Source organism: Rhinoderma darwinii, chromosome 4, assembly GCF_050947455.1.
Source record: "Rhinoderma darwinii isolate aRhiDar2 chromosome 4, aRhiDar2.hap1, whole genome shotgun sequence".
Taxonomy (NCBI): domain Eukaryota; kingdom Metazoa; phylum Chordata; class Amphibia; order Anura; family Rhinodermatidae; genus Rhinoderma; species Rhinoderma darwinii.
Genome location: NC_134690.1, coordinates 12,758,167 through 12,783,342, shown reverse-complemented (window position 1 = coordinate 12,783,342; position 25,176 = coordinate 12,758,167). Strand labels below are relative to the sequence as shown.

The 25,176-nt window shown below is 42.0% G+C and overlaps 1 protein-coding gene across 1 annotated transcript in view; it reads left to right on the top strand.

Moving 5' to 3' along the window:
- Positions 1-25,176, top strand: part of PTK2B (protein tyrosine kinase 2 beta) — a 188,466-nt gene that overhangs the window by 62,187 nt on the left and 101,103 nt on the right. Inside the window, exon 2 of the mRNA XM_075860829.1 lies at positions 18,615-18,851. Coding sequence (XP_075716944.1) covers positions 18,660-18,851 — 192 coding nt within the window. The 5' untranslated portion in view covers positions 18,615-18,659. The remainder of the gene's footprint in view (positions 1-18,614; positions 18,852-25,176) is intronic.

Sequence of the window (25,176 nt, the reverse complement as noted above, 5' to 3'; positions counted from 1 at the left end):
GTTTATCTTGACTCTGACAACTCGCTGCAGCGCGATATCACACAACAGAAGCCATTGAAAAATGGTGAGGCTGACGCTGGCTGCCGATTCCAGGAGGGGACTAGAGGAGAGGGGGCCACACATACATGCGGCTCTCTCCATTCTATTTTATGGGGGTAACGGAAACAGCCGAGCAAGTGCCACCACCTCCCACTAGTCCCCGCCTTGAATTGGCAGCCAGCGACTGTTTCACCAGGTAAAACGGAGGTCAGGTGCCCCTGTTCGCAACAGAGGTGCGGGTCTCAGAGGTAGGACCGGCATCTATCAGATATTTATGGAATATCTTGTGGACATGCCATAAATGACTAAGTTGGGAATACCCCTTTAAGACCCTTTAACATGGGCCGATAATGGAGTGATCGAGCGCTCGTCTCCGATCATTGACTCATGTAAATCAGACAACTAATGAGAAAACATGTTTATTTGATCAAGCTCGTCCGTCGGCTGATCGCATTTTTTATGTCGCCATAAAAATGGTTGTTTGTCAGAAGCAGAGGAAGCGCTGCAAACAATATGCAAACGGTGCGGGGAAAAACGGTCGTATTGACAAGAATTCATCCCCTTAGAGCCGCGATCATTGCTCCATGTGAAAACCTTTAATTAGGAGTGCACAACTGTAAGGCCCCATGCACACGACAGTAAAATCGCCCATAATTACAGACCGCAATTACAGTCCATAATTACAGGCGCATTCAGTCCTATTGGCCGCGGACACTTTTCTGTATCGCTACGGATGGGTGTCCGTGCCGTAGAAGTGTGCCGGGAATTATGGAGAATGTCAGTTTTTTCGTGTTTTAGATAGATAGATAGATAGATATGAGATAGATAGATAGATAGATAGATAGATAGATAGATAGATAGATAGATAGATAGATAGATAGATAGATAGATAGATAGATAGATAGATATGAGAGATAGATAGATAGATAGATAGATAGATAGATAGATAGATAGATAGATAGATAGATAGATAGATAGATAGATAGATAGATAGATAGATAGATAGATAGATAGATAGATAGATAGATAGATAGATAGATATGAGATAGATAGATAGATAGATAGATAGATATGAGATAGATAGATAGATATGAGATAGATAGATAGATAGATAGATAGATAGATAGATAGATAGATAGATAGATAGATAGATAGATAGATAGATAGATAGATAGATATGAGATAGATAGATAGATAGATATGAGATAGATAGATAGATAGATAGATAGATAGATAGATAGATAGATAGATAGATAGATAGATAGATAGATAGATAGATAGATAGATAGATAGATAGATAGATAGATAGATAGATAGATAGATATGAGATAGATAGATAGATAGATAGATAGATATGAGATAGATAGATAGATATGAGATAGATAGATAGATAGATAGATAGATAGATAGATAGATAGATAGATAGATAGATAGATAGATAGATATGAGATAGATAGATATGAGATAGATAGATAGATATGAGATAGATAGATAGATATGAGATAGATAGATAGATATGAGATAGATAGATAGATAGATAGATAGATAGATAGATAGATAGATAGATAGATAGATAGATAGATAGATAGATATGAGATAGATAGATAGATATGAGATAGATAGAGAGAGAGATAGATAGATAGATAGATAGATAGATAGATAGATAGATAGATAGATAGATAGATAGATAGATAGATAGATAGATAGATAGATAGATAGATAGATATGAGATAGATAGATATGAGATAGATAGATAGATAGATAGATAGATAGATAGATATGAGATAGATAGATAGATAGATAGATAGATAGATAGATAGATAGATAGATAGATAGATAGATAGATAGATAGATAGATAGATAGATAGATAGATAGATAGATAGATATGAGATAGATAGATAGATAGATATGAGATAGATAGATAGATAGATATGAGATAGATAGATAGATAGATAGATAGATAGATAGATAGATAGATAGATAGATAGATAGATAGATAGATAGATAGATAGATAGATAGATAGATAGATATGAGATAGATAGATAGATAGATATGAGATAGATAGATAGATAGATAGATAGATAGATAGATAGATAGATAGATAGATAGATAGATAGATAGATAGATAGATAGATAGATAGATAGATAGATAGATAGATAGATAGATAGATAGTTCTGTGTTTTTTCCTTACATCATTATTCTTTTTTCTCTGTGGGTTGTTCGGGAATTATCAGCAGATTAGAGACTATTTTCCACCTTGTAGAACAATCATGGTGTTGGCGTTGTGGTCGGAGCAGATCGTTATAACTGACACAGGGTTTTGCTTTACAATGGTGCAGATGGCATCAAGTTCTGTCTGTAATGTTGGCAGTGACTGGCGTGATTGAGGGGCACCAATCATTCTGCCACTTGTTGCCACCGTCATATATTTTCCTGGATAAACTGGTAGAAAATTTAAAGGACCCCGAGTCTGAAATAGAAATCTCTTCCATATGTTTAAAAAACATCTCCACACACCACAATAGTCCTGGACTGAATGGAGGACTCTGTGGTGGGGAAGGAGATACCCAATTTGAGCATATTCATCACCCAGATCAGTCAAATCCTTGCTTGCTGTCAGTGAATGGAAACAAGGTTGAACTTGATGGATTTTGGAAATGGCATGAAGTGGGCCGTGGAGAGGCGCTCGGCCCCCCGTTAGTCATTCGGAAATGCGTAAATGACTGAATCATTATCTGGGTGATTGTAAGAGGAATTAGGGATAACGAGCTTGAAATATCCGGTGAGTCATTCATTTCAGGGTCTTTTTCACCTCGTACTAGCGGAACAAAAACATTACAAGGTCCTCGGTAACTGAGTGAAAATCGCATTTTATACTCTAATTGGCAATTGACAAATGACTCATTAAAACTATGACCACAAATAGCGGCCAAAAATGTGATAAGATTCATTAGAAGAGGTGCTGACTAGGGCTCCGCAGCGTCAAGGTCACACGCATGTCAATGTAAAATCACAGGGTTATCATGACTGCAAGGTCTCAAGGTCGCAGAGGGGCACAGTTTGGCAATGGTCGCAAGGTCACATGCTACTTTCTTTTCTATAGGGACACGCTGAGTTTGCAACGTTGTAATTTGACCACGATTTATGGGCGACACCATGTTATTGTAGCGCCTTATCATTATTAATGATCCTACAGGGCAGGGGGTAGGCAGGGTAGGCAGGCGCTCCGGAGCAGTAAGTAACGCACTGGCGGCTCACATGTAACTTCCTGTTGTTAGGAGACGTCCGCACCTTTAAGATTACCATGACTACTAGTCTAGCTTCTGGCCGGTTCTGGTTTCAGTTGTTGAGCCTATCCCACTTCTCTGTCTTTCTTTCTATCAGATTGAAGGGTGAAGTATTTAAATCTGGGTTGGTTCTGTTTCTTTGCTTGTGATTTTCCTGGTTTCCATGTTTTTGATCAAGCTACTGACAACACCCTGTACCTTTGACTATTTGCACATTTTGGAACTGGACCTCGGCTTGTCTCTGGATTACACTTTGCTTACTGATTTGGACATCCTGTTCCCGGCTGGTTTTGACCTCTGCTATTCCTGACATCCACTAGCTTTGTGATTTCTACTTTCTGTTTACCCTGGGGCTGTCTTGTTACCTGTTCTGGTATTGCCTGCATTGCACCTCTTGTCCAACACCGAACTCTGCTAAAACAGCCTGGGTTCTCTGCTGCAAAGTCCAACCTGCCTTAGAGTAGCCTTAGATTCTGTTGATCAGAGTTGTGATGGATTTGGGGTTGTGGATTTATTTGCAGGCTCATTCCGGACAGTCTCCAACAGCCTTTGGGGAATGGCTAATCTAGCAATTCCATAAACACCCACCCTGGGAATTGTTCAACTGATGATTCCATAACACCTGTTGCCTGTCTCTGAAGAGGGGCAGTATGGGAATGAGGAGAAGTTGAGTATGTCCATTTTTCTGCAGATGATACAAAAATGTGTAAAGTAATTACACAAATGCGGACAGTATTCTGTTACCAATGGATCTGGAGAAGTTGGAGGATCGGGCAGAAAGTGGTAAATGAGGGGTAACACTGATAAATGTAAGGTTATGCACATGGGAAGGGAGAATACATGTCACCATTACATGCTAAATCGGAAAACAATGGGAAATACTGACATGGAAAAGGACTTAGGAAAAGAAAACTTAATTATAGCACCTAGTGTCAGGCAGCTGCTGCCAAGGCAAATAAGATCATAGGGTGCATGAAAAGGGGCATAGATGCACATGATGAGAACATAGTTCTACCACTTTATAAATCTCTACGAGACCGCACATGGAAGATTGGGGCAGATTAGTTTCATACGTCATTCTTTTCTTCATGCTCGGCGGGAGAAAGATGAAACAGATTCTCTGCTGGTCGTGCGCCACAATTGTGGTGTAACGACCAGAGCCATGTACCATCTATTTCCCTCCCCCCATCGAACACAAAATATAAGAAAATTATACTCACCTCACCGCTCCACTTTGCTACTCCCCTCCTGGTCCCCTCAGGCTCCTTCATCAGGTCAACAGACGTCGAGCAGCATTAGGGTCTTATAGGTGACGCAGCACGCCACATCCTCAGTGCTGCGTCACATACCACTTCCTGACGCTGCCTGCCATTGTATGAGCCGCAACATGCTGAGAGAGTCTGAGGAACCCGGTGGGGAGAAGCGAAGAGGAGAGGTAAGCTCAGCAAACATACTGTATATTTTTGTTTCTTTTATTGTCCATGAGGAAAGGGAGGAAGAAATGTAAGAGCAGTCACACTATGGAGCCACTACTGTAAGAGCAGTCACACTATAGAACCTCTACTGTAAGAGCAGTCACACTATGGAACCTCTACTGTAAGAGCAGTCACACTATGGAGCCTCTACTGTAAGAGCAGTCACACTATGGAGCCTCTACTGTAAGAGCAGTCACACTGTGGAACCTCTACTGTAAGAGCAGTCACACTATGGAACCCTCTACTGTAAGAGCAGTCACACTATGGAACCTCTACTGTAAGAGCAGCCACACTGTGGAACCTCTACTGTAAGAGCAGTCACACTATGGAACCCTCTACTGTAAGAGCAGTCACACTATGGAACCCTCTACTGTAAGATTAGTCACACTATGGAACCTCTACTGTAAGAGCGGTCACACTATGGAGCCTCTACTGTAAGAGCAGTCACACTATGGAACCTCTACTGTAAGAGCAGTCACACTGTGGAACCTCTACTGTAAGAGCAGTCACACTATGGAACCCTCTACTGTAAGAGCAGTCACACTATGGAACCTCTACTGTAAGAGCAGCCACACTGTGGAACCTCTACTGTAAGAGCAGTCACACTGTGGAGCCTCTACTGTAAGAGCAGTCACACTGTGGAACCTCTACTGTAAGAGCAGTCACACTATGGAACCCTCTACTGTAAGAGCAGTCACACTATAGAACCTCTACTGTAAGAGCGGTCACACTATGGAACCTCTACTGTAAGAGCAGCCACACTGTGGAACCTCTACTGTAAGAGCAGTCACACTATGGAACCTCTACTGTAAGATCAGTCACACTATGGAACCACTACTGTAAGAGCAGTCACACTATGGAACCCTCTACTGTAAGAGCAGTCACACTATGGAACCTCTACTGTAAGAGCAGCCACACTGTGGAACCTCTACTGTAAGAGCAGTCACACTATGGAACCCTCTACTGTAAGAGCAGTCACACTATGGAACCCTCTACTGTAAGATTAGTCACACTATGGAACCTCTACTGTAAGAGCGGTCACACTATGGAACTCTCTACTGTAAGAGCAGTCACACTATGAGCCCTCTACTGTAAGAGCAGTCACACTATGGAACCTCTACTGTAAGAGCAGTCACACTATGGAACCTCTACTGTAAGAGCAGTCACACTATGGAACCTCTACTGTAAGAGCAGTCACACTATGGAACCTCTACTGTAAGAGCAGTCACACTATGGAACCTCTACTGTAAGAACAGTCACACTATGGAACTCTCTACTGTAAGAGCAGTCACACTAGGGAACCTCTACTGTAAGATCAGTCACACTATGGAACCTCTACTGTAAGAGCAGTCACACTATGGAGCCTCTACTGTAAGAGCAGTCACACTATGGAATCTCTACTGTAAGAGCAGTCACACTATGGAACCTCTACTGTAAGAGCAGTCACACTATGGAACCTCTACTGTAAGATCAATCACACTATGGAACCTCTACTATAAGAGCAGTCACACTATGGAACTCTACTGTAAGAGCAGTCACACTATGGAATCTCTACTGTAAGAGCAGTCACACTATGGAACCTCTACTGTAAGAGCAGTCACACTATGGAACCTCTACTGTAAGAGCAGTCACACTATGGAACCTCTACTATAAGAGCAGTCACACTATGGAACTCTACTGTAAGATCAGTCACACTATGGAACCTCTACTGTAAGAGCAGTCACACTATGGAACCTCTACTGTAAGAGCAGTCACACTATGGAACCTCTACTATAAGAGCAGTCACACTATGGAACTCTACTGTAAGATCAGTCACACTATGGAACCTCTACTGTAAGAGCAGTCACACTATGGAACCTCTACTGTAAGAGCAGTCACACTATGGAACCTCTTCTGTAAGAGCAGTCACACTATGGAACTCTCTACAGTAAAAGCAGTCACACTATGGAACCTCTACTGTAAGAGCAGTCACACTATGGAGCCTCTACTGTAAGAGCAGTCACACTATGGAACTCTCTACTGTAAGAGCAGTCACACTATGGAACCTCTACTGTAAGATCAGTCACACTATGGAACCTCTACTGTAAGAGCAGTCACACTATGGAACTCTCTAATGTAAGAGCAGTCACACTATGGAACCTCTACTGTAAGAGCAGTCACACTATGGAACCTCTACTGTAAGATCAGTCACACTATGGAACCTCTACTGTAAGAGCAGTCACACTATGGAACCTCTACTGTAAGAGCAGTCACACTATGGAACCTCTACTGTAAGAGTGGTCACACTATAGAACCTCTACTGTAAGAGCAGTCACACTATGGAGCCTCTACTGTAAGATCAGTCACACTATGGAGCCTCTACTGTAAGAGCAGTCACACTATGGAATCTCTACAGTAAGAGCAGTCACACTATGGAACCTCTACTGTAAGAGCAGTCACACTATGGAACCTCTACTGTAAGAACAGTCACACTATGGAACTCTCTACTGTAAGAGCAGTCACACTATGGAACCTCTACTGTAAGAGCAGTCACACTATGGAACCTCTACTGTAAGAGCAGTCACACTATGGAACCTCTACTGTAAGAGCAGCCACACTATGGAACTTCTACTGTAAGAGCAGTCACACTATGGAACCTCTACTGTAAGAGCAGTCACACTATGGAACTCTCTACTGTAAGAGCAGTCACACTATGGAACTCTCTACTGTAAGAGCAGTCACACTATGGAACCTCTACTGTAAGATCAGTCACACTATGGAACTCTCTACTGTAAGAGCAGTCACACTATGGAGCCTCTACTGTAAGAGCAGTCACACTATGGAACTAGAGCAGTCACATTATGGAACCTCTACTGTAAGAGCAGTCACACTATAGAACTCTCTACTGTAAGATCAGTCACACTATGGAACTCTCTACTGTAAGAGCAGTCACACTATGGAGCCTCTACTGTAAGATCAATCACACTATGGAACCTCTACTGTAAGATCAGTCACACTATGGAACTAGAGCAGTCACACTATGGAACCTCTACTGTAAGATCAGTCACACTATGGAACTAGAGCAGTCACACTATAGAACTCTCTACTGTAAGATCAGTCACACTATGGAACTCTCTACTGTAAGAGCAGTCACACTATGGAGCCTCTACTGTAAGAGCAGTCACACTATGGACCCTCTACTGTAAGAGCAGTCACACTATGGAACCTCTACTGTAAGAGCAGTCACACTATGGAATCTCTACTGTAAGAGCAGTCACACTATGGAACCTCTACTGTAAGAGCAGTCACACTATGGAACCTCTACTGTAAGAGCAGTCACACTATGGAACTCTACTGTAAGATCAGTCACACTATGGAACCTCTACTGTAAGAGCAGTCACACTATGGAACCTCTTCTGTAAGAGCAGTCACACTATGGAACCTCTACTGTAAGAGCAGTCACACTATGGAACCTCTACTGTAAGAGCGGTCACACTATAGAACCTCTACTGTAAGAGCAGTCACACTATGGAGCCTCTACTGTAAGATCAGTCACACTATGGAGCCTCTACTGTAAGAGCAGTCACACTATAGAACCTCTACTGTAAGAGCAGTCACACTATGGAACTCTCTAATGTAAGAGCAGTCACACTATGGAGCCTCTACTGTAAGAGCAGTCACACTATGGAACTCTCTACTGTAAGAACAGTCACACTATGGAACCTCTACTGTAAGATCAGTCACACTATAGAACTCTCTACTGTAAGATCAGTCACACTATGGAGCCTCTACTGTAAGATCAGTCACACTATGGAGCCTCTACTGTAAGAGCAGTCACACTATGGAATCTCTACAGTAAGAGCAGTCACACTATGGAACCTCTACTGTAAGAGCAGTCACACTATGGAACCTCTACTGTAAGAACAGTCACACTATGGAACTCTCTACTGTAAGAGCAGTCACACTATGGAACCTCTACTGTAAGAGCAGTCACACTATGGAACCTCTACTGTAAGAGCAGTCACACTATGGAACCTCTACTGTAAGAGCAGCCACACTATGGAACTTCTACTGTAAGAGCAGTCACACTATGGAACCTCTACTGTAAGAGCAGTCACACTATGGAACTCTCTACTGTAAGAGCAGTCACACTATGGAACTCTCTACTGTAAGAGCAGTCACACTATGGAACCTCTACTGTAAGATCAGTCACACTATGGAACTCTCTACTGTAAGAGCAGTCACACTATGGAGCCTCTACTGTAAGAGCAGTCACACTATGGAACTAGAGCAGTCACACTATGGAACCTCTACTGTAAGAGCAGTCACACTATAGAACTCTCTACTGTAAGATCAGTCACACTATGGAACTCTCTACTGTAAGAGCAGTCACACTATGGAGCCTCTACTGTAAGATCAATCACACTATGGAACCTCTACTGTAAGATCAGTCACACTATGGAACTAGAGCAGTCACACTATGGAACCTCTACTGTAAGATCAGTCACACTATGGAACTAGAGCAGTCACACTATAGAACTCTCTACTGTAAGATCAGTCACACTATGGAACTCTCTACTGTAAGAGCAGTCACACTATGGAGCCTCTACTGTAAGAGCAGTCACACTATGGACCCTCTACTGTAAGAGCAGTCACACTATGGAACCTCTACTGTAAGAGCAGTCACACTATGGAATCTCTACTGTAAGAGCAGTCACACTATGGAACCTCTACTGTAAGAGCAGTCACACTATGGAACCTCTACTGTAAGAGCAGTCACACTATGGAACCTCTACTGTAAGAGCAGTCACACTATGGAACCTCTACTGTAAGAGCAGCCACACTATGGAACCTCTACTGTAAGAGCAGCCACACTATGGAGCCTCTACTGTAAGAGCAGTCACACTATGGAACCTCTACTGTAAGAGCAGTCACACTATGGAACCTCTTCTGTAAGAGCAGTCACACTATGGAACCTCTACTGTAAGAGCAGTCACACTATGGAACCTCTACTGTAAGAGCGGTCACACTATAGAACCTCTACTGTAAGAGCAGTCACACTATGGAGCCTCTACTGTAAGATCAGTCACACTATGGAGCCTCTACTGTAAGAGCAGTCACACTATAGAACCTCTACTGTAAGAGCAGTCACACTATGGAACTCTCTAATGTAAGAGCAGTCACACTATGGAACTCTCTAATGTAAGAGCAGTCACACTATGGAGCCTCTACTGTAAGAGCAGTCACACTATGGAACTCTCTACTGTAAGAACAGTCACACTATGGAACCTCTACTGTAAGATCAGTCACACTATAGAACTCTCTACTGTAAGATCAGTCACACTATGGAGCCTCTACTGTAAGAGCAGTCACACTATGGAACTCTCTACTGTAAGAGCGGTCACACTATGGAACCTCTACTGTAAGAGCAGTCACACTATAGAACTCTCTACTGTAAGAGCAGTCACACTATGGACCCTCTACTGTAAGATCAGTCACACTATGGAACCTCTACTGTAAGATCAGTCACACTATGGAACCTCTACTGTAAGAGCAGTCACACTATAGAACTCTCTACTGTAAGAGCAGTCACACTATGGACCCTCTACTGTAAGATCAGTCACACTATGGAACCTCTACTGTAAGATCAGTCACACTATGGAACCTCTACTGTAAGATCAGTCACACTATGGAACCTCTACTGTAAGATCAGTCACACTATGGAACTCTCTACTGTAAGATCAGTCACACTATAGAACCTCTACTGTAAGAGCAGTCACACTATAGAACCTCTACTGTAAGAGCAGTCACACTATGGAGCCTCTACTGTAAGAGCAGTCACACTATGGAGCCTCTACTGTAAGATCAGTCACACTATGGAACCTCTACTGTAAGAGCAGTCACACTATGGAATCTCTACTGTAAGATCAGTCACACTATGGAACCTCTACTGTAAGAGCAGTCACACTATAGAACCTCTACTGTAAGATCAGTCACACTATGGAACCTCTACCGTAAGAGCAGTCACACTATGGAACTCTACTGTAAGAGCAGTCACACTATAGAACCTCTACTGTAAGAGCAGTCACACTATGGAACCTCTACTGTAAGAGCAGCCACACTGTGGAACCTCTACTGTAAGAGCAGTCACACTATGGAACCTCTACTGTAAGATCAGTCACATTATGGAACCTCTACTGTAAGAGCAGTCACACTATGGAACTCTCTACTGTAAGAGCAGTCACACTATGGAGTCTCTACTGTAAGAGCAGTCACACTATGGAACTCTACTATAAGAGCAGTCACACTATGGAACCTCTACTGTAAGAGCAGTCACACTGTGGAACCTCTACTGTAAGAGCAGTCACACTATGGAACCTCTACTGTAAGATCAGTCACATTATGGAACCTCTACTGTAAGATCAGTCACACTGTGGAACCTCTACTGTAAGAGCAGTCACACTATGGAACTCTCTACTGTAAGAGCAGTCACACTATGGAGCCTCTACTGTAAGAGCAGTCACACTATGGAACCCTCTACTGTAAGAGCAGTCACACTATGGAGCCTCTACTGTAAGAGCGGTCACACTATGGAACCTCTACTGTAAGATCAGTCACACTATGGAACTCTCTGCCAAAGGAAGTTGGCGTTGTGAATCCAGGGGGCCTGGATGCCTTTAAACCCTTCCCGCTCCTTGACGTACTATTAGGTCATGGTAACTGTATAGTTCGTGCTCAGTGACTGAATAGTACGTCACAGGAGGAACGGCCATTTCGGCCGTCCTCTAGGCACATAAATAGTAGAATTGCTATTTTTTAGTCACCACGGCTCTTAAAACTAGAATAAAAACTCATCAAAAAGTCGTATGCATCCCATGAATACTACAATGAATTCCTCATGGGGTCTAGTTTCCAAAATGTGGTCACTTTTAAGGGGTTTCCCCTGTTCTGGTACCTCAGAAGCTCTGAAAATGCGACATGGCGCCCAGAAACCAATCCAGCAAAATCTACATGGAGCCCTGCCGTTTGTCCAAAAAACAGTTTATGACCACATGTGGGGTATCGCCATAATCGGGAGAAATTGCTTTACAAATATTGGGGGGCTTTTTCTCCTTTATTCCTTGTCAAAATTAAAAATTCATACCTTTTATCGGAAAAATTAGACTTTCAATTGCGCATCTTAATTCCACAAATTTCAGCAAAAAAAACCTATGGGGTCTAAATGCCATATAATGAGAATCTCCTATGAGCCCTGCAGACAACTTTTGTACTTTGAAATAAATTTAGTCTTCTCAATACTGATAATAGCGATCTAATATCACAGATATTTCTAATCTGGTTGCGTTCGCATAAAAATATTGTTGATATCTCGTCCTGAAATCTGTCCATATTGCCGGTGTCTCGACTATTTCGAGATGATTTTTCGATCCTCTATAATATCTTAATAATACTTCTATGGGGAGTCTTTGCCTATTGATATGATATAATCTATTGCAGATATAAATATTCTTATTTATTAGATAAGCAACATCCTAAGACGATCGTTTTCTCGATTCTAAGTTCACGGACATGCGCAGTGAATTGTTTTTCATGTGCGCATGCGCAAGGACCGTTTCTGATTTGCTGGCGGGTCACACTCTGTGATTGGAGCATTTTGCTGTCCATCATCTTCACTCCACGACCGTTAGCGAGTCTCTTATTCGTTGGATGATGTTGGTATGGGATCGGAGCATATCTTTTCCGTTGGTGGATGTCTTTATGAGGATCATTACTATTGGCAGCATTAGTCCCGATGATGTCAGGAATGAGGTCACAAATAGGGGACACAGCCGCGTTCGCCGCCGTTAGCCCCAATCTTTTTGCCTTTGGCGATATTGATGTGTTTTTGTTTGCTAAATAGGGTCACTTTTGGTGGGTTTCCACTGTTTTGGCACCACAAGACCTCTTCAAACCGGACGTGGTGCCTAATAAAAAGGAGGCCTCAAAATCCTCTAGGTGCTCCGTTGCTTCGGAGGCCGGTGCTTCAGTCCATTACCGCACTAGGGCCACATGTGGGATATTTCTCAAAACTGCAGAATCTGGGCAATAAATATTAAGTTGCGTTTCTCTGGTGAAATTTTCCGTGTTACAGAAAAAATGGAATAAAAAGGATTTTCTGACAAAAAAAAAGAAATTTGTAAATTTCACCTCTACTTTGCTTTAAATTCCTGTGAAACACCTAAAGGGTTAATAAACGTTCTCAATGCTATTTTGAATACTTTGAGGGGTCTAGTTTCTAAAATGGGGTGTTTTATGGGAGTTTCTAATATACAGGCCCCTCAAAGCAACTTCAGAACTGAACTGGAACCTAAACAAAGTGGCTTTTGAAATTTTATTCAAAATATGAGAAATTGCTGTTTATGTTCTAAGCCGCGTAACGTCCTAGAAAAATAAAAGAATGTTCAAAAAAACGATACGAACATATAGTAGACATATGGGAAATGTGAACTAGTAACTATTTTGGGTGGTATAACTGTCTGTTTTAGAAAGCAGATGCATTTAAATTCAGAAAAATGCTATTTTTCCACAAATAAACACTGAATATATCGACCAAATTGTACCACTAACATAAAGCCCAATGTGTCACAAGAAAAAATCTCAGAATCGCTTGGATAGGTTTAAGTATTCCGAAGTTATTACCACATAAAGTGAAATATGTCCGATTTGAAAAATGGGATCTGAGCCTTAAGGCCTAAACTAGGCTGCGTCCTTAACCCGTTAGTGACCGGCCCATCATGTTTCTGCGTCGGTCACTAACGGGCCTTATTCCGATGCCATAGACTTTTTACGTTGCGGCATCGGAATAAGTTTACAGAGCAGGGAGCTGTCAAATCTCCCTGCTCTCAGCTGCCAGAGGCAGCTGAGGGCTGGGGGCGTCCCTGCTCTGCCGTGTGAGATCGATATTAGTATCGATCTCACACGTTTAACCCCTCAGATACGGTGCTCAATAGTGAGCACCGCATCTGAGTGGTTTTGGAGAGAGGGAGGGAGCTCCCTCTCTCCCCCACCGACACCCGGCGATACGATCGCCGAGTGTCTGTGTCTCTAATGGCAGCCGGGGGTCTAATAAAGGCCCCCAGGTCTGCCTGGAGCGAATGCCTGCTAGATCATGCCGCAGGCATGACCTAGCAGATGCCTGTCCGTGTTAAACAGACAGGCAGTAATACACTGCAATACAAAAGTATTGCAGTGTATTATAAATGTGATCGCAGAATCGCATATTATAGTCCCCTAATGGGACTAGTAAAAAAGTTAAAAAAAAGTTTAATAAAGTTAATTTAAAAAAAAATGTGAAAAAAAATGAAAAACCCAGCTTTTCCCCTTACAAAATGCTTTACTATTAAAAAACCAAAATAAATTAAAAAAGTTACACATATTTGGTATTGCCGCGTCCGTAACGACCCCGACTATAAATCTATTCGATTATTTAACCCGCACGGTGAATGCCGTAAAAAATGTAATAAAAAACGATGGAAAAATTGCTGTTTTCTGTGAATCCTGACTTTAAAAAAAGGTGATAAAATGTGATCAAAAAGTCGCATCTACTCCAAAATGGTACCAATAAAAACTACAAGTCGTCCCGCAAAAAAAAAGCCCTCATACGACCGCATCGGCAAAAAAATAAAAACGTTACGGCTCTTCAAATATGGAGACACAAAAACAAATCATTTTGAAAAAAAAGCGTTTTTACTGTGTAAAAGTAGTAAAACATAAAAAAACGATACAAATTTGGTATGATTGCAATCGTAACAACCCGCTGAATAAAGTTATTGTGTTATTTATACCACACGGTAAACGGCGTAGATTTAGGACGCAAAAAAGAGTGGCGAAATTTCAGATTTTTTTCTATTCCCCCCCCCAAAAAAAAAGTTAATAAAAGTTAATCAATAAATAATATGTACCTAAAAATGGTGCTATTAAAAAATACAACTTGTCCCGCAAAAAACAAGACCTTACACAGCTATGTCGACGAAAAAATAAAAACGTTATAGCTCTTGGAATGCGACAATTGAAAAACTTAAAAAATAGCTTGGTCATTAAGGTCCAAAATAGGCTGGTCATTAAGGGGTTAAGGGGTTAAGTTATGGATTATAGAGTATTGTAGATGGGTAATTCGGGAATGTAATCTGATTACTATATTTGTATTTGGGAAGGAATTTATAATCCTTACAATCCCTGGGTTAAGGAAACATAGAGCAGCATCAGAAAAAAAATGATGAAGTATTAAGTGCGGTCCCGCTACTTTTACGTTGTTGGGTTTGGCGCACAATGTCTCAATGGTAGAGGAGCTGCTGCCTGGAGTCCGTCCTGGGTTCTGTACCTGTGACCCGGGTCGATATCACCAGAAAAGAGATGGACCTCTTGCTGGCGCTGCTCGCTCCGTGTCTAATAATTGCTACCAGATACCTGATGTTGAGCGATGTTTTTTTTAGAAGTATTAAACAGCTACGCATTTCAGAACTCTACATTTTGAATGTTTTTGAGAACATCTTGTGTTCAGTTTTTCGGAGGTTCTTGTCGAGGAGTTGATTGTCCATGTTTTAGTCATTTTTTTTCTTCTTCTAAATATATAGAAGTGGAGGAAAACAGAAGTTCTAACAGCTTGGTGAGCAGTAAATGTGTGCGCTCTTTTTGCATGGCTTTCAGCTGTCGCATTTGTGTCAACCACAAATGAAATGTAATTGGTGCTGTATAAATATAGCGGACGCAGGGACTGCAGCTTGTATCAGTCATGGTGTACAGAAGTAGGACTATTAGAAATGCCCTAATAATTATATTACGTTTTTATGTCATATTTTTCAAAACATTTTAATGAATTTTTACCAAAACTTACAGTCACACTATGTATTCTGATAGGTAGCGATCTCTTGGCATCCACCAAACATAGATTTCTCAATCACACAGTGGTACTATCCATCCCACCCTCCAGAGCAGTGGCATAACTTCCGTAGTGGCTGCTACAGGGCCCACGGAATGAGGAGCGGCACATGCCTCCTCATGCCCGGTCGTGCCGCTTGCAGCCGCTATGGCTGCTACATCGGTAGTGATGCCACATTCAATAGTATCTGCGTCCCCGGTTAAAGGTTTGCTATGGGGCCCAGTCTTTCCTAGTTACCCCCCTTCTCCAGAGTCCAGTGGCAGCATTCTTTTAACCACTCCAGCCGCCGCTTGGCATTGTGCAGGACGATCTTAAGCTTGTGTACAGCGACCATGAAAAAACATTTAATGAAGCTCCGGACGCACACAGTTCTGGTGCTGATGTCACTTCCAGAGGTGGTGTAGATCTCTGTAGTGAGTGACAACAGAGAATAGGTAATTATTACACATCAGACGAGTCAGCACTCCGCAGCTCCGAGTTGAAAATTTGCATGGTCTACCACTTCATGGCTGAGCTGTTGTTACTCCTAGACCCTTTCATTATAATAATAACACTTACAGGTGACTGGGGCAGATCTAGCAGATAATAATAACACTTACAGGTGACCAGGGACGATCTAGCAGATAATAATAACACTAACAGTTGACGGGGCAGATCTAGCAGATAATAATAACACTTACAGGTGACCAGGGCAGATCTAGCAGATAATAATAACACTTACAGGTGACCGGGCAGATCTAGCAGATAATAATAACACTTACAGGTGACCGGGCAGATCTAGCAGATAATAATAACACTTACAGGTGACCGGGCAGATCTAGCAGATAATAATAACACTTACAGGTGACCAGGGGAGATCTAGCAGATAATAATAATAACACTTACAGGTGACAGGGGCAGATCTAGCAGATAATAATAACACTTACATGTGACCGGGGCAGATCTAGCAGATAATAATAACACTTACAAGTGACCAGGGGAGATCTAGCAGATAATAATAATAACACTTACAGGTGACAGGGGCAGATCTAGCAGATAATAATAACACTTACATGTGACCGGGGCAGATCTAGCAGATAATAATAACACTTAAAGGTGACCGGGGCAGATCTAGCAGATAATAATAATACTTACAGATGAACGGGGCAGATCTAGCAGATAATAATAACACTGACAGGTGACCGTTGCAGATCTAGCAGATAATAATAACACTTACAGGTGACCGGGGTCGATCTAGCAGATAATAATAACACTTACAGGTGACCGGGGTCGATCTAGCAGATAATAATAACACTTACAGGTGACCGGGCAGATCTAGCCGAAAATAATAGCACTTACATGTGAAATTTCACAAAGTTACTTTTGGTAAAGATGGCATCATATGACATGACCTGCCTAGGTAGAGTCGTGTGTTAACCTTAAACCATACTATCCCCCACCCCCATTTAGTAACGACACATGACACCGAGGTTGGATGTGAAATGGCCACAGCAGCCGTTTATTAATTTCACAGTTTTATAAAAACAATTTAAATCCGAAACATTCGGATAACTAGTTAGGAATCCACCAGAGAATTCCTCCTAATAATTCACATGACCCAACATGGGTCAGAATCATAAATAACCATTAAACGTTAACATTAACCCGAGCAGAGGAAGTCCTTGAAGCCCCTTCAGATGTTCCTTTCAAGAACACACCGAATTAGCCATCTGCAAACCACTAATTACCTCCAGCCGTAAACCAGCTCGGAAGCACCGTTCACCTCTGCAGATGGCTCCACCCACTAGAAGTCCACTTCAAGGGGATAACACCCGTTGAAGCCCTCAAGTGATATACCGACCACTAGAAGTCCACTTCAAAGGGATAACACCCGATGAAGCCTTCAAGTGACATACCTTCTACCAGAAGACCACTTCAAAGGGATAACACCCGATGAAGTCTTCAACCATGTACCTTTTTTGGGGGACGCATACCCCCGATGCGACCCCCCCACCATTTTGTACTGACTGGCCTCAAGGACTCCCCCCGCCAGCTGCCATGACAACAGAACCTACTCCGGAAAAAAGAAAAACATGTTAAATAAACACACAAAATAAAACACAACGCTCATATACGGACGTACAGAAGACCTAAGGAGTAACAAAACAAGGGTGGGAGGGTGGGAGCTTTGCTTCTTGTGTACTACTCCTCCCGCTGCTTCCGGCTCAATGCCGAGAAACAGCGGGAAGCGCAGTAACGGCCCCCCCGTCCCCCCTAGCTCCTCCCCGTCCCTCCTTCAGCTTCTTCACCTTTCCCTCACCTCTTAACATTAACCCTTTCCCTACCAGGACGGTCATGTCGGCTTCCCTCAAGCCTGCAGCTGCGTCCAGCCTCTTCTGTACCAAGTGTAAAATCACTGAGTAAAATCTTCAGTACGACCCATACTACTAGCAATGCTTGTATATGGGGATTGTATGACTGTGTGCTTGATTTGATGCACCTGTTTTCAATGGTTGTGGCTGAAATCCCTGAACTCAATAATTAAGAGGGGGGTCCACATATTCAAGTAAGCAATCTGTTTTATGTATAACCACTGGCCACGGCTATGCATGTACTGTAGAACACTTAGTTGTCTGTTAAATATCTTTACTGTTTTTCCCTGAACTTGTAGGTTTTAAATACAATACAGTGGTCGGACATTGATTTGCACCTATAGGTGGCACTAGAGAGACAGTTTTTCTCTACTGGAGGAGAGCTATTTTGCATACATTTTCCCAGGGAGCATTGCTGTGGCGACTTCCTGCCAGCTGACTCTCCACAAGGAGAATCAGTACCTACCCGGATATAGTATATAACTTCAGAAGGATATACAATAGACTACATGAGTACACATCTGATTTTTCGAATTTGACAAAAAAACTTATTTTTTTACAGATAAGTAATGACCAGTTCTTAGCCAATACACCAATCCCTGCCAGGATGTCTCTGGACCCTCTAAACCGTTCAAGGGGGAACACTTTTGTGCAGCTAGATGGACCCACGGAGCAGCAATACGATGCAGAGATCAGTAAGGAAGAGATGCGGATTCTCAAGGTGTGCTTCCATAGCAACAGTTCCAACCTGATGAAGAACTTCAAGCTGGTCAAGTGCAGCATATTCACAGACATACGGGTGAGTTCTAAATTCTATTATTTCAATGCGGGATGGGTTGGGGGATCAGACGAGTCATCGAACATGCAAATCAGGTCTAGTGACTACTTGTCTAAACATTTGTGTTTCTGGATTGTGACGTGTCCATTTAAAGGGGTTGTCCCTTAAAAGACTTTTATGACAAATCGAAAGTTTCAGATAAGTGAGGTCTTACCTATGGCATCCTCACTTATCTGAACAAGGAAGGTCTCCTGACCATCAGCCGACCAGATGAGGAGGTCACCAGCTCACATAGCCCGCCACAAATGGAATGTAATGGCCACGCAAGTTCACAGCTCTGTCCAGAAACCTGGGGGATCTGCTATGTCTGTGTATTACACAAACAGTCCAGTGATTTAAATGAGAACTGTGAGAACTGAGAAATGAGAAATGAGAACTGTGTAATACTTCATTTCGCCTGTGGTGGCAATGTAGATATTGCAAATACTTCCTGTCAGGTTCCTCTACGGATCATAAATGATCACGGAATTCGGGGAAGCAGAATACCGTCTGATCAGCTTTTTCACTGGAAATTTAACAAAAAGTTGTGCAAAGCAGAGAACCTCTTTAAAGAATATAAAAAGTGAAAATTCATTTTTGGATCTATCATCTATCTATCTATCTATCTATCTATCTATCTATCTATCTATCTATCTATCTATCTATCTATCTATCTATCTATCTATCTATCTATCTAATATCTATCTCATATCTATCTATCTATCTATCTATCTATCTATCTATCTATCTATCTATCTATCTATCTATCTATCTATCTATCTATCTATCTATCTATCTATCTATCTATCTATCTATCTCATATCTATCTATCTATCTATCTCATATCTATCTATCTATCTATCTATCTATCTATCTATCTATCTATCTATCTATCTATCTATCTATCTATCTATCTATCTATCTATCTATCTATCTATCTATCTATCTATCTATCTATCTATCTATCTATCTATCTCATATCTATCTATCTATCTCATATCTATCTATCTATCTATCTATCTATCTATCTATCTATCTATCTATCTATCTATCTATCTATCTATCTATCTATCTATCTATCTATCTATCTATCTATCTCATATCTATCTATCTCATATCTATCTATCTATCTATCTATCTATCTATCTATCTATCTATCTATCTATCTATCTATCTATCTATCTATCTATCTATCTATCTATCTATCTATCTATCTATCTATCTATCTCTTATCTATCTATCTATCTATCTATCTCATATCTATCTATCTATCTCATATCTATCTATCTCATATCTATCTATCTATCTATCTATCTATCTATCTATCTATCTATCTATCTATCTCATATCTATCTATCTATCTATCTATCTATCTATCTATCTATCTATCTATCTATCTATCTATCTATCTATCTATCATATCTATCCCATATCTATCTATCTATCTATCTATCTATCTATCTATCTATCTATCTATCTATCTATCTATCTATCTATCTATCTATCTATCTATCTATCTATCTATCTATCTATCTATCTATCTATCTATCTATCTATCTATCTATCTATCTATCTATCTATCTATCTATCTATCTATCTATCTATCATATCTATCTCATATCTATCCCATATCTATCTATCTATCTATCTATCTATCTATCTATCTATCTATCTATCTATCTATCTATCTATCTATCTATCTATCTATCTATCTATCTATCTATCTATCTATCTATCTATCTATCTATCTAGTGGCGTAACTACCGCCGTAGCAGCAGTAGCGGCTGCTACGGGGCCCGCGGCATGAGGGGGCCCGTGTCGCCTGCCGGCATGGGCCCCCACCATGGCCGGAGGCTCCGCTAGCAGCCGCTATGGCTGCTACAGCGGGACGTCACTGAACACTACGGCAGAGCAGGGAGGTATCTCCCCGCTCTGCCATTAACTGGTTCCTGACCGCTGGCTGTGTTTTTACGGCCAGCGGTCAGGGACGGGTCCTTAAAACCTGAGCCATAGACTTTCTACGGCTCGGGTTTTAACTTGCTGCCCGCGCGATCGGGCAGCTGAATGTCGGGTCTCCGGCTGTCAGTGACTGCCGGGGACCCTGAGGAGAGGATAGAAGCAGCTTTCGCTGCTTCTGTCTTCTCTGATGACTTGTACACAGCGCTGAATGCGCGCTGTGTACAGGAATAGAGACAGCAGCGGCGCCGTCTCTATTCCTCCCGGTGATCATGTGACTGGTCACATGATCGCCGGGTGCCGTTAGTGACAGACGGTCTTACTAGACCCAGCACATCCCTATTAGTGACAATCGTCACTATGAGAGGGCTGATCTCCCCTGTAACTGGGGCTGCTGTGCAAAACATGGTGTAAAAGAAAGAAAAAAAATATATATAAAGTTCCCCAAAGGTCTTCTTTGACCTTTGAGGATCAGACCATAGTAATAAAAAAATAATAAAGTAAAGTGCAAAAATTTTTTGGGATAATAAATACACATAAAATACCCACCCCCAAAAAAACAGTTCCCCCCGCCAATCATTGTTGTAACGCAAGCGCTGACCCAATTACCCTAATATAGACATGTAATATATAAAAATTTACGGTAGACAATGACGATCACAAATAAAAGGTCTATTTTAGGGTAAAACTATGTTATTACCAAAAAAAAATAGCTGAAACGTAAAAAAAACGTTTTTTTTACTATTATTTTCAAACTTTATGAATAAAAATTCTAAAATAGCAAAAAAGGTGTGTATAAAAACGATAAAAAATGAAACCTGCATTGTCTACAGAAAAAAACATCGCAAAAATCATGTAGTTAGAACAACAAATAAAAAAGTTATAGCCATTTAACTAACACGTGCTAAAAATGGCTAAACGGTGTCTGGTCCTGAAGGCGCAAAATAGAGCAAAAGACATGTATCCCCTCCCCCCTCTCCACAGGACATGTATCCCCTCTCCACAGGACATATATCCCCCTCTCCACAGGACATGTATCCCCCTCTCCACAGGACATATATCCCCCTCTCCACAGGACATGTATCCCCCTCTCCACAGGACATGTATCCCCCCCCCTCTCCACAGGACATGTTTCCCCTCTCCACAAGACATGTATCCCCTCTCCACAGGACATGTATCCCCTCTCCACAGGACATGTATCCCCTCTCCACAGGACATGTATCCCCCCCCCTCTCCACAGGACATGTTTCCCCTCTCCACAAGACATGTATCCCCCCCCCTCTCCACAGGACATGTATCCCCTCTCCACAGGACATGTATCCCCTCTCCACAGGACATGTATCCCCCCCCCTCTCCACAGGACATGTATCCCCTCTCCACAGGACATGTATCCCCTCTCCACAGGACATGTATCCCCCCCCTCTCCACAGGACATGTATCCCCTCTCCACAGGACATGTATCCCCCCCCTCTCCACAGGACATGTATCCCCTCTCCACAGGACATGTATCCCCTCTCCACAGGACATGTATCCCCTCTCCACAGGACATGTATCCCCTCTCCACAGGACATGTATCCCCCCCCCTCTCCACAGGACATGTTTCCCCTCTCCACAAGACATGTATCCCCCCCCCTCTCCACAGGACATGTATCCCCTCTCCACAGGACATGTATCCCCTCTCCACAGGACATGTATCCCCTCTCCACAGGACATGTATCCCCCCCCCTCTCCACAGGACATGTATCCCCTCTCCACAGGACATGTATCCCCTCTCCACAGGACATGTATCCCCCCCCCTCTCCACAGGACATGTATCCCCCCCCTCTCCACAGTAGATAAAAGGCAAAAAACCACGGCGCCACTTGGTGTGGATCAAAGGAGGTGGATGTGAGACAAAGGAGGATAATAAATGCTCACCGTATAGTTATGAAAGTTGAGTTTGATGGGTTCCACAAGGTAGCTGCTGCCAGATCCGGGCCGGTTACCGAGGTGACCGCTTGGGTATAACGAATGTACGGAGGAAAAATTGGATCTATAATGGCGCCGCTGTGTGGTGAAGACCGGATGAATCCAGATGTCGGGTGATAATAAAATAATGGTATTTATTGCTATGCAACGCGTTTCAACGCCGAACTGGCGTCTTCGTCAGGCATGTGGAATACAGAAGAAAAGGGGACACGTATATATACACACAAAGGGTGTCATCTGATTGGAGCCCATTCAGACAGGGCAAAAAACCGCCAAAATTCAAGAAGGTCAAAGTTCAAAGGTGCAATACATTAAAATAACAATTCATAGTAATTACACAGTAAAAACACAGTAAGAACAATAGGAAAGGTAAAAAGTGTGTTGTCCCTGTAGGGAACTATCAGTTTATTCATGAAATAAAAGGTATATGTATATATCGGGTGCTACAAACATTATCGGGTGATGAAAAAATTATATGTGTGGGACGCAATGTTTTGTTGTTGCAAGGTAAGCTGATAATGTCAGAGGGGAATAAATGATGATCAAGTACTGAATGTTTTGTTTTAGGTGGTTTGTTTATTTATTTATTACTTTGATTTCAATCGTGGGATTAGAATGTGAGAAGTTACGTGTGCGGATTGGGTTTGTTATTGGTTGTCAGGGAGACCACCTACGCTACGGTGGCCGATGCGGTCCAACAGGAGATGGAACGCACGGTGAAGCGCAAAACGCCAGGGAAAGCCGGTCTCATGCAGCAAGAACAATAGGACGGGAGAGGAGGATGTGTTGCCGAGAAGGGATCGTAAGATATTGAAAGTAATGTGAGTAAAGGAATCTAATGCTTATAATGGCACAGTCTGACAGTGGTTAGTTTCAATGTTTATTTTAATAATTGATTTTAATAATTAGAAGGGGTTTACGTCTCTTGGGACAGATGGAGGGTTATGGGGGGGGGGGGGGGGGGGGGGGGAGGGGGTTGTGAAGTGGGCATAAAAGAGTGTTCATGGGGGCAATGTTTGAAAGGGTGGTTTCTTGCCTGGATGGACAATGCATACCGTATGTATTGTGTATTAATATTAATATTGACTCTTATGGTTGCTGAGAAGGGCGGAGGCCCTGACAGCATAAATTGCATAAAAGAGTGTTCATGGGGGCAATGTTTGAAAGGGTGGTTTCTTGCCTGGATGGACAATGCATACCGTATGTGTTGTGTATTAATATTAATATTGACTCTTATGGTTGCTGAGAAGGGCGGAAGCCCTGACAGCATAAATTGCATAAAAGAGTGTTCATGGGGGCAATGTTTGAAAGGGTGGTTTCTTGCCTGGATGGACAATGCATACCGTATATATTGTGTATTAATATTAATATTGACTCTTATGGTTGCTGAGAAGGGCGGAAGCCCTAACAGCATAAATTGCAGTTTAGGGCGTGAAGGTGGGTGTTGGTTGGAAATACGGCAACAAATTGTGTCTGCCGGGTCACCTAGTTACATACTTGGATAGTTGTACTGTACCGTATTTTTGGAGAAATTCAAGGTATCCCGAGGTATGTCTGAGGGATGTTTGAGAGTTAGTCTAAAGATGACTCTGTGATGTCGTTTAGACCAAATGGGTGTAGTGTGTTCATTTTAAAAATCCAGAAATTTTCCCTTTGTTTTAATTTGTTAAATCTGTTTGGGACGTCGGGGTGAATGTGTTCAATGGGTGTTACTGTAATTTTATTGGCCTTGCATTCGTGTGTCTGAGAAAAATGTCGAGATACACTATGTTTGAGGTACCCAGTGTTAATATTGAAACGGTGATTATTGATTCGGGTTCTTAAGCATTGGGTGGTTCTACCAATATACTGTAGTTGGCACGGGCATTCTAAGAGGTAAATGACATATGAGCTGCCGCAGTTAAGGAGTGTTTGAATTGTGAATGTCTCGTTAGTGACAGTGGAAGTGTAGTTGTATTTTTTGTGACTTATGGAGTTACAGCAAAGGCAACGTGAATGTCCACATTTGAAAGAGCCTTTGAGGTTAGAAAGAAAGTTTGTATGTGTTGTCAGATGTTTCTTTGTTCTGCTTGGAGCAAGTATATTTTTGAGGGTTAGGGAGCGTCTGAATGTAATATTAGGTTTGTCTGATAGTGTGTCTTTCAAGTGAGGGTCATTTTTTAGGATGTGCCAATGTTTGGAGAGAATGTTTCTGATCATTTTGTTGCCTCTATTGTAGGTAGTGATGAAGTTGATGTTGGAGTTACTAGGGCCAGACTTGGGTTTCACCGTGGGTGGGTTTAGACAGGAATTTTGTGTGAGTTCAGAGGCCTTGGATTTAGCACCTTTTATAAGATTTATTGGAAAGTATTTGTCTTTGAATCTTTTTTCTAGGATTGCGCAT